General features: G+C 29.6%; 1 protein-coding gene across 3 annotated transcripts in view; it reads right to left on the bottom strand.

Annotated features, from left to right (window-relative positions):
• Nucleotides 1-20571, bottom strand: part of LOC132949211 (CCN family member 5) — a 300914-nt gene that overhangs the window by 6689 nt on the left and 273654 nt on the right. For 2 of the 3 annotated variants that reach the window (XM_061019975.1, XM_061019977.1), the window contains exons 4-6: nucleotides 10819-10910; nucleotides 7036-7165; nucleotides 2776-2975 (exon numbers count right to left, since the gene is read on the bottom strand). In XM_061019975.1, the coding sequence (XP_060875958.1) occupies nucleotides 2776-2975; nucleotides 7036-7165; nucleotides 10819-10910 (422 nt within the window). The remainder of the gene's footprint in view (nucleotides 1-2775; nucleotides 2976-7035; nucleotides 7166-10818; nucleotides 10911-20571) is intronic. The other variant, XM_061019976.1, reaches the window with a different exon arrangement.

Below are 20571 nucleotides of genomic sequence, written 5' to 3'. Positions count from 1 at the left end.
TATAGAACTGATTCTCTGCAGAACAGTTTGAAACGTGTCTTTGTGTTTGGCGAAAATAAAATATTTCAATAAATTATTATCATACCCAGGCCTTAAAACGAATAAAAATATATCCTCTACGATCGTTATCGGTAAAAGTTTTGTCGCTAACGCTGTAAGTAACTTTTATGATTTCCAAAATAGTGTAATAATATATATATATATATATATATGTAGACATAGGAAATAAAAGAACAAACTAATTTCTATTCAGATTGAATCCGAGGCGTAAAAGTTGTCGACCGACTTTTCGGACTCGGACAGGAATATTTTTGATTCATTGTCTTTTCCCCTCTATCACTGTTCCTTTTCGGTACGCCCATTAGTCTGCCCTGCCAGAAGCAACTTGTCCACGTGAACGGGACGGGGCGCGGTTAAAATAAAAGGTAAACACGACCCGCGACGACAAATACTGTAGACGTGACGTGCAATAGTAAGGCATTCAAATTTTCACCTTCCCCGTCGCCCGCGTCACAGCATTCGACCAGATGTTTCGGTCGTGAAAAATTGTATTATTTTCTATCCTTCAATGCATGAGGGTTCTGAACATGAATAATGGAATTCGCATTAAAAAAAAAAAAAAATTATTTATCAGGACGATAACGGTGGTTGGTCGGGCGCATTACCATCAAGGTGGCAGTGCACGTACTCCTCCGTCTCGTTGGTTTTAAATCTACGTAGGTAGAACGTTCTTATTTTATTCCATTTAACCATTCAGTTTTTACAACTCGTATACGCCGTATGGATATTGAACGATATAATAACGTATTTATTTTTATTTTTTTTACACTAATGGCAAGTTTCACGTGATGTCGGGGTTTTATCAAACACGTACAAGTATTAGAAATAAAACCGGAAAAAAAACTGTTTAAGTTGGTTCAACGTAATTTGATCATTAAAACAATATTCATTTCAAATTGCTTTTAAAAAAGTACATAAAAAATAAATTCCAATTATGTATTAATAGTATGATATTATATGTTTTATTTGAATGGGTGTGGTGTTTACATATTAGAACATCATTGTATATACGTAGGCACATACAATAATTAATATTTCTGGTTTTTAATTGAATTATAATTTATACACATTGCGTTAAGTTAACTACGTAAATCACTTATTGGCGTGGTAATGTATAATATAAAATATAAACGAGCTGGTGACGGAGCTTTGGAAAAAATTAAAAAGCCTACTTCTGCAGGCTTAAAAATGAAAAGTGGCTGGGCGTGAGTTAGTGTACACCAAAATAATAATATAATCTATTAATTTGTATGCTTTGCTATATTATTTTTTTCTGATATTAACACGAAGAAATATAATATTATGTACTACAAAGTTGTGCAATTCAATTTGAATTTTTTTTTTTTTATTTATTTGAAGAAATCTACAATCTATACATGCTTTTTGTATAATAAGTAGGTTTGATATATGAAAGGTAAAATATGGTATGAGTAGTTCGATTAGGGAAGATACCCAGTGGTAACACCCTGAATTTGAATTAAATTTAAAAATGTATTTAACAAATTTCTTAACATTGATTTTAGTGACAATTTAAATTCTTCTCACTTCATTTTTTAATCGAAATTCGAAATAGTAATTTATTATTAAAATAAAATAATAGAAATTGATTAATTATAATGTATTATGACAATGGAAGAAAGAAGGATTTTAAATTATAGTAAAATATGTTAATTCAAATATAAATTAGCAAACTAAAAGTCTGAGTAGGTATATGTATTGTTCCTGTGATAATTATAGTCTGAACAATTATAATAAATTCAAAAATACGTAGTATTTCAATCGAATTTTGATTCATGATTACATTAAATTGCTTCAGAGATATTTAAGTGTTTCAAGTCGTTTGTCACAACTCCAAATATTTGCATTTTGTGTTATTTTTTAAACGGATTATAATATAGGGACGAATTTTCATCACAAATCTTACAGTGGAAACATAATTTTATACATCAAAACATTTTATTAGGTATATTATGTTAAAGAGTCTATATGCGTCAATACTTCTGAATGTTGTTTTTAGGTTTTCTTGAAAGTTTTTGTTTTTAATCTGGTTTGTAAAATTATATTGAGAAAATTCGCAATAATGTAATTCACATTTTTATTTTCAAAAAGTTAACATATTATTATTTTAATTTAAGCACGAAATGCAAATATCTATAAATTATTTGGTCACTTAAAATGTTTAGAAATTAATGAGTTTTCCTTTTAATTAATATTGTTTTTGTACTTATCTATGAATTATTTACAAATTTATAAATTAAGCTCATTTTAGTACTTTGCATATAAATTTATTTTCATAACTTTATAAGTAAGATTAAAGCTTAAGTCCAAAATGCCAAATAATAATATTATAATCTTTTTTTTTAGTAATTGTTCGAATTGTATAATATTTACATAATAATTTAGCGTATAATAAATTAATGGTTGGATGTATATACAGTGCCACAGCGGTAGTGTGTTAGGTACCTACATGGTCTGGGTGCTATAACTCAAATGGTTTATATGAAATATAATATAAATATATTTGTGCATGAGTTTGATTGCTAATAACTAATAAGTAATATTATTATTCAGTTGGCCATTGTTAACTTTCGTTTTTTTTTTAAATGAAAATTATTTTGATTTTACCATAAACACTATTAATTTGACATTATTGTTAATGTTCATATTATTATATGGTGATACCGTGATAGTAAAATAGTATGATATTATGCTTACTCTAATGTGGTGGTGTCTTGCATATTTAGCATTCACCAGTGGTGGTGAGTGACACGGCCTTATTTGGCAAAGTCTAGTTTCGTTATTAGGCTTACAAGCTTCATTTGCATTGGACATGCGCCTAGAAAGGCCTAATCCACACTGGGATGAACATTCCGCCCATGGTGTGACTAATGCTTCACAATTTGGCGGCCTTTCCACTAAAAAAAAAATATATATATTTATTTAATTATATATATATATATAGATAGGTACATATTATTATATTTTATATAATACATTTAAAATTAATTTATATTATTAGTATTTCATGAACCTAATACAATATTGGAAACGTGATGCAACATCGTGAGTTATTAATAATTGTTGATAATTCATGAAATAATTTGAATACTAACAAAATTTGTGTAATAATTACAGTTGTGTAATTTAATTTATTAGTTAGGTACTTTGTCAGTCAGTGGATGACTCCACTTTATTTTCAAATATTCCTATACCTATTCCGTGCTTAAACCAGGTTCGTTTTTAATACATCGTAAATAATTTATCTTTTATTTCTACTATTTCGTTAAGTAAAACTTAACGATTTATTGTGGGCATTTTAATCTCATCAATTGTTCAAAATTTGTCGTGACCGGGATGGTTTATCAATCAATTTCGTGTTCGGCATGTTCGAGGCTTATCCGGTCGATTGAATTCAATCTCGGTCCCGTACATGGTGTGTTTCGAAGTGACAAGAACCTTAAAAATTCATCAAATACACGGTTAAGCTATAAATTATTCATCGTCGGCCATTACTTTTTCCGGTCCATCTAGGCTGGCGACGAAGAAAAGAGCATGGGAATTATTAAAGAGGCGTAAAATAAACAATATATGTGTGTTGCAAGTAAAGAATAAAAGGGGGAAAAAAGAAATTCTGGCAAAAGAAACGTTAATTTGAAATGTGTATTTTGCAACTATTTCGCGTTCTTTTTCCTGTGTCACTAAATGATTCAAATCCTTCAGATCTTTGCATGCGGAACCCAATTTATGTTCTAATCCCGTCACGTTTCCAGCACATTAGTCCAGACGCTAAGCGTGCGTGTACGATCTAACATGACTTTAGTTGGTATGTGACGCGTGTATATGCTTAATTACCGTCTTAACTGCGGAAGAGCTTGGAACAAATACGATGTGCGCACCGGATTTTGAACTGACGTAATACATGAGAAAATTCTAGTGTAAATATAATACGCACACGCACACACACACACATATATATATATATATATATATTGTAAAATGCCTTTGAAAACTTGATTTATTATATGATTAAAGGAAATGGTCTTATGGAATGATTTTATTTAAATTATTATCTTTCGAAGATGAAGGGTTTTTTTTAAATTTAAAATTTACATTCGTTCAAAATTTGTAGTTTGAAAAATAAACCATTATTTTAATGTTGTTATTTTTATTTTTATTATTTTTTTAAATTCGTTTATTTAATAAAAATGTACAACCTATACAAGTGAGTGTGTACAATAAGTAAATGAGTGAACACAAAATTAGATGGTGAAAATAGAGAACATTGAATAGGCGTTTCACATTAGAAGTGCCCGAGTTTGTTATGAAGTTAAAGTTGGTAGAAAAGTATTATTTGTGCACACAACAACACTATTTAAAAATGATAATAATAACTCTTTGGTCTACATTTGTACATTATTTTTACCATATTTTTATCAAAAATAAAAAATGATTTTTTTTTATAATTGACATAAAAAATATCTTTAAATAATTCGTGTATACAACAGAAATTTCAAATTAGCGTTATACGGTTAATATTACAATCCCTTTTAGCAAATATTATACCTTGTCATGGCATTCATGATTTTACTTATATTTTGAAATTTGGCGATTTTGTATATTTTAGTTTATGATGAAAGTTTTATACAGTTTCTTTGAAAGAATTATTAAAATTAAAAACAATTTCGGACCTTTTGAAGTACTGAACATAACATTTTATAGTTGCTTTTAAATTTAATATTATTTAATACATTTTAAGAGTCAGATTTTCAAAAATATGAATTTAGATTTTCAATATGGTGTACGACGTATTATTTTTTCAATAAAAATTTTCATAATGCTCCCAGATGAATTATTATTTTAAACAAAAGCAGACTATGTACACATAAAAACAAATATTTTTAATTTTCACTCAGTGGTTTTCACTTGATTGCTCACGATTTGTCTGAAAAATATGAATAATCAATTATAAATATTATATCGGCAAAACTGTACGTTTTCTTGGAGCCATATAAGTCGATTAGTTTTACTTTTATATTGTGTATGTCGTCACATGTTCTGGAGTTGTATTTATTTTTAATACTACAATGGAAACCTTGATTTTAGTTACCAGCTAGGAAGTAATTTTATTTTTCTCGCGGAAATCAAAAAGGTTTGTTAGTTTGTTCAGGTGTTCAATATTGCTCTGTCCATAGACTTGGTCATCAATAAAGTAGTATAGTAAATCGAAAACGACGACTAAGTCAAATATCAGTTGTTGATATAGTTTTTAATCGAAATTGTAATAAAATTAAATATTTAGCAAATGAATGGATTTCATTACGTCGGATGGCGTGTGCTGGTACTTACCCGTGTACTTACAAGGGCGATATAGTTTTGTAGATACGTGTACGACTATATTGTTGTTCCGCGAAAACTCGTAGGTAGTATAATATTATTATTATAAGTTCCACTGTGGTGGCGAGACAATATTTTACGTTGTTTATCGCATAACAACATATAATATAGATAGGTACTATACCGCAGTGCAGAACACGAATAATGGATACGGTGCGGATAACGCAATAATAATATAATTAATAATAGTATATTAATCGTTATCATAAATGTATAACGAAGACGCGCGTTTCCGATTCGCCGGGAATGAGACCGCGAATCGTGTCTGCCCGGCTCGTGTGGTCGGACGAGAGAGAGAGAGAGACGGAGAGACGCGGTCGCAGCGAGGGCGACCGAGAACGAAGGATTTGTGGCGTATGTTTTAAGTGCTCCACTCGCGTGCACGGTTTTTAAAAGCTCTCTCTCTCTCTCTCTCTATCTATCTCTCTCTCTCTTTCCATCTCTGTCTTCCTTGGCCACCGTCTATGCTATTCCGGTTCGAAGGGCTCTTTTGAAATTGAACGTGACGTCGCATATAAGCGCCGCACAAAGGTGCATGTGTGCGTATGTATGTGTGTGTGTGTGCGTTTGTGCGTGTGTGTGTGACCATTTGAAACATTGATCGAAACCCACCGCCTCCGTAATCTCTGAAAAGACGTTATCAATTCGTCGTCACTACGTCATGCTCGAATGCGATCCGCCAGAGCGTGCAGACGCGTTGTTTCGGGACACTATGATATTATTATACAATGTAATTTCCTGTTTATACCAATCTCTCGTAAAAATCGTTTTGTTTCGTTTTTATCTTGACCTGTCATGTATTCCTGGGACATGGTTAAATTAACCTTCCCCGAAAAAAAGAAAAGCAAACAGGAAAATATTATTGTACCAATGGAAGTCGGAATGAAACAGTTCCTAAGATACAAAGTCTCTATCGGTGGAATTAAAAATAATTTTTCTGTTATGCCCGCTCCAAAAGTCTAATTTTCGACGAAGTTCGAAGCATTCTATAATGACCCATTTTCGTCTAGCGGACAATAAATGGTTTTTTTTTCTCCCACCTAGGAAAAGTGAAAATCCCCCACTTCTGTCAAAATCAGATTATTAATACATGAATACGTTTTGGTAGGAGTGTTACTTCCGTGTTGTTCTATGAAGCAGTTTGGTGCATCTAGATATCGATTACTGAGAACGGAGAGAACAGTTCGTTATGGAGTGCCTAGATACCGTAATATCGATAGAGGCGTTTTCGGAGGTGACAGAGGTGTAACAAAAAATAGTATCTATATATGTGGCTCGTGCGGGAATGCAATTTCAGTCTTGGGCTTTCGGTCCTCAGCTGCGTCTCATGCCATAAACGTTGCGCCCGATTGAAATAGCTCACTTCCCGCTCTTGTGGCACAATATTATATTATTGCTGTCGATTTTAAATCAATAGTTTTATACCTATTTCAGGGTTAATGTATTTTTAATTTTTATATGATCATATTATTGTTTTATTCCTTAAGACTTAATATTTTTTGTTGTGTATATATTAGTGTTGTAAACATATTAATTTATGTTTCGAATCACAATAAAATGTGTATACTGTACATCACTTACTATTTACGTTGTCACACATCCATTCCCTGCAGCACTGTCCGGGCACTTCGACCAACCGGGGATGCCTGCAAAGTCCTTGAGGAGATATATTTTCTTGTGGACACAACGACGCACAGGCATAAGTGCCGTTCTGGAAAAACAATTAATCGAACTGATATGAATGACTATTCTGTTATATGAAAACCCTAAAATAATATACATTATATGTTATATAAATTATTATATAGTTATGGTAGAAAGTAGAAACTACAACTTATGTATTGTTGGCTCTTGTCCAGGAATATTCGAAATATATACGTAGGTACAGAAACTTTCTATTAGGTTTCATATTTTATTGCCATGACAAATAGCACAATGGAAAGTTTTTATGATTATAATAATATGTCATCATTTAATTCAATTGGAAAAGGAATTCAGCAGCAAATAACCACTTCAGTCTCATAAATAAAAACGAATCAGGTTTATATACAATGATTCGATTGTTATTATTATTACGACCAGCACCTATGTCGCAATAAAAGATACACATAATCTTGAAAAAAATATTATTAGGTATATAAATGTTACCCGCTAAATTATATACAAACACAGGCTTCGACGCCACTATGGAAAACCTAATGCAAGGTAATATTACTCTCGGCAAGCTGTAAACGATATAAGGGGTTTACTGTTAAATCAGGGTTTTGCCAGTTTTGGAAATTGTCTGGAAAATAATTACGTTCAAGTATCCGAGACAATATGTGTTAGAAGAGGATATTTTAAATCTGCCCTTTATTTCGAGGCCTTCATGCGTAGGTATTATTACAAAGTTAAGAACTTTTAGACAAACATATCGAATCTATGTTTATCTGTCGACATATAATATAAACTAAATCATAAAGTATGATTCATTACACTCCTAATATTTATATTAATTACATTTATAATTGTGACAAATCTGAAACTTTGTATATACAAAATAGTATATTAAATGAACACATATTGATCGCATTAAACTTGCGTAACTACTGTTTATATCGCGTATTATAATGTAATAGGGGACAGGTGTGGCTCGGTGTTTGATCTCAGTCTTTAACGTGTTCTGAGGTCAACCATCGGTAGTCCACACGGGGATTTAGAGACGAATCCTCACCATCACATACACGTGTTCCTCAATCGACCGTAACCCTCTACAAAATGTTAATGGCCATAGTTTCCGATGCTTAAGATCAATTTAAAATATATATATTTATATTGTAATACAATTATTGAATAATAATTAATTTGGACATTTGTTAACCATTTTGATATCATTGAATTTTCTTTTTTGTTATATTAAAATACAAAATATATTTATATTATATTTTAGACATTTTTGTTGTTCAGTTAAGACATTCAAAACAAAATCGATTATTTTCCTTCTTTAATTATAATATTATAACGGTTTTGAAGAAATATGTTTAGATTGTAGATACACTTTACAGAGGTACGTTGTCTATATAAAAGAGAATACTTTTAGTTTGAAAACCAATTATATTATTCAAAATAGTTTGATTATTAATATTAGTTTAATTTAATATTCTTGATTTCTAGTGACATTGTTTAGTTTAATGTAGGTACTTAACATGTGAATTATGCACATAAATCGCATGTAATCGTATGTATATCCTATGTCGATCCAAATAATTTTAGTGTAGTTATTATCTTATTTGTTTTTGTAAGTGGACTATGGTCACGGAATACGAGCTCACATCGGTGGCATACTTACAGGAAGGATGACTCCTTTTAGCCCAATATATTAATTGTTGATCTCCATACAACTATATTATTGATTTTATTAAATGATATAAAAATCAGTAAAATTAAAACGTGTATTTTTGTACCGTAATAATAATATTATGCGGCCCCGACAAAGAAACCATCAAAAACATATTATTTATGAAAAACATTAAATTTTACAATTTATTTTAAATTATTTAAGTACCTATGTAAAACAAGCTAATGGTAAAAAAATAATATCCTTTATGTATGGTTGCCTTATTTTAATAATTTCTAAAAATATAATATATTAATATAAATAATAAATAAATGATAAAGGTGCAGTGATGGTGGAAAGATATATTTGGCTGCATTTTACCAATAAAAACTACGCTGTGTTTCTCATATAATAATATTCATTATAATACATACTATATAAATCAATAAACAAATTTAAATTTTATTTGAATCCAAATTATATCTTATTTAAATGATATATTTTCAATAATATATGATATAATATAATTTGATATCGTCATTCCTGAATACATTTAAAAAATCTCTTTTAATATTGAGAACGCCCAAATTTGAAAAATTGTCTTGCAACATGCTAATTTCAAAGCCCAAAAAGCCTTATTATTGAATATGATATATTTAGGTGCTTAAAGCCTCTACCTCTGATGACAAATTCTTAAACACTTCAGTGGCTGGCTTGAATTTATGACGCTTTTATTTTTTATTTTTTATTATTATTATGATTTTAAATCGAAGTTTTTGGCGTCTAATAGACCATACATTAAGTACATATTTGAGTTGAGACTTGAGAACACTAAATTTGTTATTGCGTTAGTTATACATACTGGGATAAGTCAAACTTTAAAGAATCTTTTGAAAATGTCCGTAGGTCAATGTTTGATCTTTTTTGAATTCTATATCGAACGATACATAGTACTTATTCACCAATTTAAATAATAGCTTTTTCAAAAGATAGTAACAAAGTAAAAGTATATGAATCGATGACGAATGTAGTTAAATTTGTAGTCTAATGTTTTATTTTGGTCTTATATTTTCTTTAAAAGGTATGTATTACGATAGTAGTTACATAACGGACCTAACTTAATGTAGTGGTAGCTTTATAATATTTAAATAAAACAAAACTTGAATTAAAAAATTAATTGATAAGTGTTACCATAGTTATTTGTTGTTGTGAGATTTAGTTAAAAATATTGTAACAATGATTAAATAGTTAAAATTATTCAAGAACTTATAGTTCAATAACTCAGATTTTTAACGAAAATATAAACATTAATGTTAAACTTGTTTATTTTATTTGAAATTGGATACTAAAACTATGTATTATGAACATTAATTATAATATGAATTATTTTAGGTAGGTATTCTGATTCTTAGATCATAAAAATATAAATAAAACATGGTATTTACTATTTAGTATTTACCACAGAAATTAAAACATAAGATCAGAATAGATAATAATTTAATAAATATTAGGTATTTAAATTAAATTGTTATTTTTTTATTAAAACTTAAAGCATGGTTATTAATTGTAAGTGCAAATATATATTAATTTGTTTTAAACTAGTCAAAAATTGCAGAGTGATCGAGTTACACTAGTTTAATTATAAACGTAAATAAATGTTTATGTTTGGTGAGTTTCGCGTTTAACTTAAAGCAATCATTTTTTTTCTTAAGAAATCATTCGACACTGGAGTTTCATGAACATTTTTAATCGTTTTATAGAACAATATGCGGAAACGTATTGTTCATCAACAATATAACACCATTTCAAAAAATACCATAATAATATTATGTCGGTATATTATAAAAATGTTTGTTTTTTAAATTTAACACGATTTATAAAAAACGTCTGTCTTAAAGAAAAACGTAAATGTTTTGTCTCGAGCCGAATACTTTTTGTCGGCTTGAATAAAAATAAAAATACCAATAAACGTGTTCCTGTTAAAAAAATGTATAGTATTAAATTGTAGCGGTAAATAAATTATGAATTATTTAGTATTTATCAATTACCTGACAAGTGCACTGCGTTCTGCAATCTAGCCTGAATGTTTCTCCGTTGTCGTACGTCTTGTTGTATACCGTACACGGTAAGCCTTTTACTACTGAAAAGAAAATGTAAATTATAATAAACAACATACAATAAACATTTTTAATATTAAATAAATTATTATAAAACAGATTTTTCTTGCGATTTTAAAATTCAGATTTGTTAGATGATTATTTTAGTGGGGTTGTTTGTTGTTTGTAATACTTGGTTCAGTGGTATATGCCGATACGATTTACTATCAATACATCGTACGAATAACATGTTAAATACTACACAAGACGCAACCGATCAAAAATGTGTACTAGGATTCAACGAATTATTTAAATTATTTTCAAACAAAGTGGCTACTACCTTTTAAACACGACTTTTTAATAGTTTTTAATACTCATTTAGAGTAATATTGAGCAGTAAACACACCAACAAAGTCGTGTCTAAAATAATACATAGTGAAAAAAAAATGTTTAAGAGTAAAAAACTTTCAAGTTTTAAATCCAATGAGTAAAACCTTTATATAGTTTTAGAACTTATTTAAAACTTTTTTTACATGATTTTAATATTTAAAAAATATTACGTTTGAATAAATTTTGAATAACCTAGAGAACCAGTGATTGGTGAATTAGTTTAATTGTTCCTTACACAGTTATGTTCAAGATAATAATTTTAAGTTTAATGTTGAAGTAAAAATAGTAATAGGTATATTTATCATGCAATATTTAAATCGAAAATATTATATTCATATATTTATTAAATATAAAACACATTTATTGTAACTTGATCAGATTCCATATCATTATTTCTAGGAGACTACATTAAACTTATGAAATATCATTAAATTGTTTAATATAATATATGTTTTAACTGTAATTTGTATGATCTATACATTTCTTTGTATAGTAAGAATAATTTTTTGTTTTAGTTGTTGTTAATTTTGAAAACGCGTATTCTTGAAATAGAAGTCCCTCATTAGCGACACTTTTATCTGTGCAATTTTACTGTAATAGGTCGCCGCACCATTTTCTTTCATTACTTCGGGGAGGATTTGTTGGCGTAATTTTTACAACTAACATAGGCCTACAATCGAATTTTGGTGGTTTAGAAATGAACATTGGTAGCGACGGTATATAGACAGATGGCTGTGTCTTTTACCATTTGCATATGGTTATCCAAATGTGAAACGTTTGGTTTGTAAAATAATAAATGCAGTACATCCATAATATGGGCTTGATATAGAGCTTGTAAAGAATATTATATAGTATGATGTACACGAGAAGTTTGGAAGATTTGAATAATATATTAATATTTTTCTTGTTTAGTCAGATTTTCTTTTTTGTATAATATGTTGGGATCAAGTATTATGATTGTCGTCCTTTAATAGAATATTATATCAGTATCTATTAATTAAAATGCAAGATAGTATTTATTTAGTAAAGTTGACTTTGGTTTATTTAGTTTTTGTTCTACGTGAGTTTCAACTCTCAAACCTAATTTAACTAAATTTGTAATTCAATATTTTATAATATTATTTGTAAATTTTCGTTACATTTATATTCACAGTTATACTGCAGCTACAACGCTTATATTACAAATAAAAAAAAAAAAACAACTCTTTATTATATTTACGTTTTTTACAGGTGTTTTACGTGCTACGCAGTAAAGATGTTACTAGACAACAAATTGGTAATTTTATCAAGTGATTAGGAGAAATGAGGTAACCAAAATGGTAAAATAATTGAATCTAGTAGGTATAGTATGACAGTAATATCCATAGGTTGTGGGTTTTATAAGCTGAACTAAAAGTTAATTTCGTCTCTCGGGATCATGAATAATTAGAATCAAAAAATCTGTAGTTGGGTAATAATAATAAGACTCAAGATAATAATAATAATAATAAAAAAAATAATCTTAATAAACTTTTATTATTCTTTAAGTACTTTTTTCCACAGACCGAGAAAATGAACGTGATTTGATAGCACGACACTTAATTTACATACAATTAAAATCTATTTCCTACATTTTCAATGTAACGGATTTCAAAGTAGATAAAAATGAATGTTCGTGCCACAATATTATATTATTATTATACTTTTCAGTTTTCATATTGTTTTATAAAGATGTTTTCATTATTTTTGTGGTGGTAAAATATTATAAGAGTTCCGGGTAAAGCATACATGCATTAAATATTATTTTATCATCATTAAATACAAACTATGTGACGTATTATTTAAGCTATATATATATAACCCAATACATATTTCATTTTTACGGATGAGATATTTGTCATTATTGACTGAGTAGGTAAAAATACAAATTATAAATAAAATATGTATATGGTCATGAGAGAGGTGTTGCACCATGTTAAAAGTACTCATATATTAATAAAATATTAATGCTCACGAGTAAAATATAAGTAATAGTTAAGTAATATGAATACATTTAAATAATAATAATAATTAATGGCGTGGGTAAAAATTTACATAAAAAACGCATAAAGAAAAGTACGATGAAGAATATTCTTTAAAAATGAAATACAACATGACAGAATTTTAAAACGGTTTAAGTATAACAACGCCGAAGGAGAAATAGTTAAATAGAACATAATTACGTTCTTATAGTAGTTATGGATGTATACATTTGCATGTGCAGGGATAAAAACATAAAAGAAACGTTACGGAGTAGTATATTGTTGGAAAAGCTAAGAGGACGGAACGAGAAAATAATGTGAAATAATAACAAAGGTTTGGAAGAATAAAAATTTTGGAGAGTACTTCGAAGGAATGTTGCAGTGGATAAAGACAGAAAAAAATAATTATGTGCAGAGGCTGGAAACCTCTAGGTTAATAAAACCTTAAAAAGACACTCGAATAACATTTTATTTAACTGATGCTCGGAAAAACTTTATTATAGAAAGTCCAGAAAGTTTTCACTAATAAAAAAAAAAAACAAATGTAGGTACACGGATGCGCATTTCCTATTGTTTTCACAACTTTGTGTTTTTACGGATTCCCATTTCCCATGGAGTTGTCATATTGTATTGTTATTTTTAAATAAAAAAAACACGTCATTAAAAATTATTTGTCGAACCGAATTTAGTTAAAATTACGAATTTTATTAATGTTTTATCGTTATCGCTTTTGAGAATATTCCATCGGGAGTTGTTACAGCTGACTGTATTGTTATTGAGAAATTAATTTTTGAATAATCGTGCAATATATTAAAATATATATATATTTGTTTTTAACTTATGTGCAGGGTAAATACTACTTATCGTATTAATATACGTGATTACCAGACATATTAATATGTTTAGTCGTTCTATATGTTAACGTAGTCAATGAAATATACAATAGTACCTATATGTACTACACAACCATATCAAGTACGTTTCACGTATACCTCTTATATATTACTCATATAAATATGTGTACATATCGTTTAGATCACAGCTGACAACAGCAAAATGATGGATTGGTACGCGTGGAGTAAAAGATTTCAGAGAACTCGGGGAAACAAAAAACCGAAAACATCTTACGTGTATTACGCCATGATACATTATATTATATAATTATGTAATCGAAATTTAAAACGATTAGATGGTTTTTCATTTACCGGCCAAGTCGCATCATAATATTATTTTACAGTGGGACAGAGAGCGAAGGGTGCAGGGTCAACTATAAGATAAAGTCCGCGGTGAGAATATGAACGGCCAGCGGGAGTCCGCGCGCCAAATCCGTATGAATTGTGAACGAGTGAATATTATTATTATTATTATATACTTTTGACGATAATGGAACCTATCCCGTCATCGCGGTTATACGCCGTTCAAAAACGCCGAGTCAGAGAGCAGTCTTATACTATTATAACATTGCATCGACCACTAATGTGTTTACTATACATAATATGTTATAATATGGTTACACGGGCTCGTGCGGGACCGGACATTATATTGTTACATCGTAATATGTTATTATGGTGACGCCGAAGAAAGCTCAGCAGCGGTGTTTGTGGCGTGCGACGTGAATGATAAAAAAAAATTCCGCCCGCATCGCATATTGATACGACATGGATACATTTACGCGTCGTGTTACACAGAAGCATAATGCTATTAACATGGTGCAGAAGATATTGTACAACATGGTACAGTCGTCCACTCGGCCGAGCTTAGGGTGTAAAAAAACGTGCTGGGCGAGGGCTGCGCTGCGATTTATTACAATATAATTATTATATTATATTATACTGTGCGGCACACGATCCCTGCGTATTTCTGGTGGCTAATATAAGTGCGTAATAATAATGATAACAGTAATAATAATGATAACAATAACAATTATTGTTATAATGCGGCATAACCGCAAATATGTTGTTATTTTCACAGCGATAAAAATAATAAATCGTGTCGCAGATTCCTATATAATATTATTATAATACCGCTAATATTCGTGTTTATATTGTTATAATGTGTATATCGACGGATTCGCCGGAGCGCACTCGGAGAATAAAAATACTGTGGCCGGCCCTTTAATCGCCGCAATCCGAAGCGGCACGTACTTGCGCATTTTAATAACGGTCCCCGGGTGAGTACATAATTCCGTCAATAATATCATTGTCACTATACGGCCGCGTTGGTTTTCAAGTACCCGTACATACGTCGATGCCACAGTGGTTTTATTTCTAATTCAGTCCGCCCGAGTACTTGGAATCATAATATTTATAATACGAGTCGCAATAAAAACAGGATTTGTAAAATTGTGTTCAGTTTTAGTACGGTTATATTTTTTTTTTTTTTAACTTATTGTGTGTTTTTAATGTCGGTTACAGTGTTGGCCATAAACCTTGGGCCGGGTCTGTAATCCCTTTCATTAATTTGCTACACGGCCGTAAAAAAATATAGTGGGGTAGTTTTAATTTGAAAACGACGTCTATAAAACCAGGATCCTGGTATCACATCGGCTAACCAATAAAGTAAAACTAAACGGCCCGTGATCAATTTAATCGGGGTTTATTAATTAATAATAAATTATTATGTATCGCACTTTATGTTTAGTTAAAGCGTCCTCGGATTGTTTTTTTTGCGATACGATAATACGATATTCGTTTAAATTGAATGCACCACACATCATCATACGTAACAATTTCAACGTGGACCAGTACCAGTTTCGCGCAATTCGATGCAAGTTTTTTTTTCATACATATTTTTCACTTTTTTAGGTTTATGAAAACGATACTATTATCGTTACCATTAGTATGTAATTGACTTGCCTGCAGTTGCCACAGTGTTCATATAATATAATTATTCTTCGTTTGACTCTAAACTTCAGAAATACCTATCATATAGTAATTACTACTTAGTTACTATAGTTACTATTATTGGTTGCATCAAACAAGCATGATGACAATCAAATCGTTATTTTCTTTGTATATTATCGTCGATACGTGTTTGTATCATTAATTAAATAACAACTATTATTAAACGTCTTTTGTTGATTTGTCATGTAAACACCATTTGAATGAAAACCAAAAACTATGTGTGCATACAATATCCAATAGTCTAACGTTTGACTACCCTTCAGAAAACTACGCTGAAACATGAACGATACAATTTAGTACTAAGACGACATAATAAATCATTTATCTTTTATTTATCGCACATCACAAAATGTATGTAAGTATGGTTTATAATAATGAATGTTCATAGTTATTCAAAATTAATTTTATGGTAACTTATTATAAATCATCTTTATAACATAAACCTATTTATTTTTTTGATAAAGATAAGATATTTTCTAACGAAATATTTAAAATTTTGTGAATCTATCATTATATTAAATACTTATTATTGCAATCGACAATGAAGTAACGTATTATGATAGATTTATTTTGGTGATTTCTTTCATAGCATTAATGTTAAAAAGTAAGAAACAGCGTTTTTTCTATAATATGCATTTATTATAAATTAATAACCTAAAGCCGGGGATATGAACAAAATCTTATTTTGTATAAAAATTTATTTTTGCAACATTAAACTTAAAATTATTAAATAAAACAATTATTATACAAACACAGTTATATTTTTTAAACTACATTCTTTATTTAGAAGATTGTGGATTACATGAAAAATAAATTATACGCTTTTAGGCATAACTCGAACTTCAAATTTAATTTGAACCAAAATAATATTAAAAATATAATACATTTTATAAAAAAATTTCATAAATTTAATTTTAATTTTTCGCAGAAACATTTATTTGGTTTTTATTTAACAAAAGTCTGTTTTAAAACTCATAAGTTCTTAGATGAAACAGTTATAGTATACCTATAATTTATTTTTCTGATTTTATTATTGTTCTGGAAAATCTAAATGATATTTAAATTTTAACGAAATTTAAACTATATTTATCAAAGGAATTCCATCTAGAAATAATAAAAACAATTTTAAATAAAATAAAAATGTACCGTTTATATTTTTTTCTTATTATACAATATAAAAATAATACTATTTATTGTATGGATATACGTATTATGATAGCTTTAATTCCAAGTCACCAGTTTCATGGCTCGAATGTATATGAATCCAGATTAATTAATTTAATCCTCGCATCTACATAAGTTTAGAAAACTTTTTCCATTATTAATATGTACAATTTAAACACGTTGATCTATTTAATAATACTACCTAATATTTGTCTTGCATAATATGTATTATTTTTAGAGATTCTGGTTCAGACGTCCATAACATGGGTATATCGTATATTTTGAAAACGAAAATATATTTGAGAGAAATTCATATTATTTTAAGAAAAAAAAAACAATAATTAATCTAGAGCATTTTATTTTTGTATGATAAGTTTTTTAATGGTAAAAACAAAGTATGCTAATTATTTTTTATGTCTTGTGTAAGTTCATTTGATGTCGGTTTGAATGATGGATCCCACCCTCAGCCACTCAGGACATAACGAAACTTCAATTATTCAGAGAGAAATGAGAATAATTGCTATATAAAATATGATATGAATAAATTCACGTATAATATATTTTTTTGACAGTCTCAAAATTACATCAACACAATATCGAATAAAAATAATTAGTACACTATGTTTGGAAACTTTTCAAAAAAAGCGTTACCGGAATTTCGTAAATTATATTTTGTAGCCGGACGTGACGGCATGTCATACCACACTCGTCTATAAGCATTTAGGATGTAATACCGTATAGTCTTGGCCAGACACGATTGTGGGTTAAATACTTAAATGCAATCATTTCATTTTATGGACTCACGTCCTGTACTTCAGTATCGTACACCTAGGCATTCACGGCGGCATGACATCTCGACTTAATTGTTTTCAAAGATTTGTATAAAGGGAACACTTCGATTAATACGAAAACAACAATAACAATAATGTTCCGACTACGACGGCACTTGACCTAAGACAACGGCGCGTGCACATGCCCATATGTGCAGGTCGTCTTGGTCTTATAAACGTAAAACAAATAAAATTTGAGTTTAGCAGAGCCAATTTTGTGTTGTTAGCTTAAATATTAGATCCAATTGCTCTTTTATCAAACTTCAAGGTAAGTATTTTATCTGTGTTCTCTCGTTGGTTTTATTACGATATTGTAATTTTTAAGCGGGTTACGACTTATGACTACCTAGGTATGTAAAATATAAAAATTTCATATTTTCATATTTTTATATATTTACATATTCCCAACTCGCTTAAAAATTAATATAATATCGTAAAAAACCGACAAATAAACACAGATATTGTTCCTACCTTTAAGTCTTATCGTGGTCAGATTAACAATAATATCAAAGCTACGTGACAACAAAAAATTGGTTCTACTGAACGTGCATTTGCCATGTTGTACCTACGTTTGTATAAGACGGAGACGACCCAACATGCTACAGTTAGGACGTCAGTAACGCCACCGTCCTCTCAATGCGCCTTTAATATATCATATCTAATATCTATCTATGTATGTATGTATGTATGTATGTATGTATGAAACGTCACGCGCAGATGGCTTGCTGGAAACCCAAATATGACCTCCCCGAGGTACGGCGTGAAATAATAATTTATAATATATTATTATTATATATGCATTAAAATCGGACGAGGATTTATACTGGCGAATAATGAATAGTAGTGAGCGTTGCGCGTGCCCTTGTATGTGTATGTGTGGGTGTGGGTGGGTGGGTGGGTGTGTGTGTGTATGGTCGAGAGAAAATAACACTGTGTATATATTATAATATACACGAACGACAGGCGCGTTTGGGTTCTAAATAATGGCAGGCGTGCATAAACGGCACACTATATAATACATATATATTTATATACGTTTATATACTTATATATACATGTATGTATATAATATATTATAAGAGTTATCGCTTCATTACCGCGAACGGCCGCCGCGCGCCCCGCGAATTTCGCACCGGCGTGGCGATATCGACCCCCGCGACACGATACCGTACAATCATAATATATTGTATATTATCTATTTATAGGGTAGGTACCTATATATATATATATTATATGCGCACAGTATACACTACATAGTTCATTGCCGAGCGTGTCTATACCGTGTTTACATAGTAGGTATCAACCATCAAGTATACCTCGTCCGACGGACGGGTTTCGCTCGATTTTTAAGTCCATTCTGCCAAAGACAATATAATCGGCGCCCCCGTTCGCCGGCGTTTTATGTATTACCGACAGCGTTTGTTTCATAATAATTAATTTTCCATTGTAAATCGTTTGAAATTCTCGTTAGTAGTTGGACAGCATGCGGTGTCTAGACCACGCCACCCATGCCCCCGGTCCAATGTTTAGGCTAGACGATTAGTTCAGACGCTGCAGAGAAAACGTACCTCAATAGCGTTATGATAAATTAAGCGATTTTCAAGAACCGATAGTATTACTTGTATTTTGAAGATTATCCATACAATATTATAAAGCAATATACGAGTGTGTAGTATAATTTTAAACAGCTCAAAATTTGCTTTAAAATTAAAAAATAAAAAAAAAAATATTACATAAAAAAAGATACAGAAATATAGTTTTTACCATAATATTTCAGTGAATTCACTCATAACTGTAATATTAAAACTAAAGAAACTTAACGTGAATAATATCCGTGAACGTAAATATTGTCCATGTTACGCATTTGTAAGATGAAAATAACAAATGCCGATGTAGTATCTTCTTAGTAATAAGTAATAACTAATAGTACCCACGTAATATAGTATAAATTACTCTTTCTCTTATAGTAATGATAACAGGTATTATAAGGAATTAATTTAAATGCCAAATGGCAAATATTATAGTAAGCAGCTGACATACCGAGTGCATTGTGCAGATTTGTGCCATTGCATAATAATATAAATTATATATTCGATTCCAAATGGATGTTGTTGATTTTAAATATATTTAATTAATATATTATTAAATTATTTTTTTTTACTTACGTTTTTAAAGTATTAATATTATTGTCCAACTGTATATTTCAGTACCAAAATATTAAATATATTTTTTTTTATTATACAATTCAATAATTACAATACATATAATTTGTAAAAACTATGGTTTAGTTTAAAATTTGTGATATTTTAACTCGAAGGTTGACACACTTCAAAAACTTCGAACCTATACGTTTTACGTTTACATTTTAAATAGTTAACAAATCTTTTGTTCCATAATAAATCCAGGACGTCTGATGTA

This window comes from Metopolophium dirhodum, chromosome 7 (assembly GCF_019925205.1).
Source record: "Metopolophium dirhodum isolate CAU chromosome 7, ASM1992520v1, whole genome shotgun sequence".
Taxonomy (NCBI): domain Eukaryota; kingdom Metazoa; phylum Arthropoda; class Insecta; order Hemiptera; family Aphididae; genus Metopolophium; species Metopolophium dirhodum.
The sequence above is the reverse complement of the archived record's forward strand: the minus strand, read 5'-3'. Positions and strand labels throughout refer to the sequence as shown.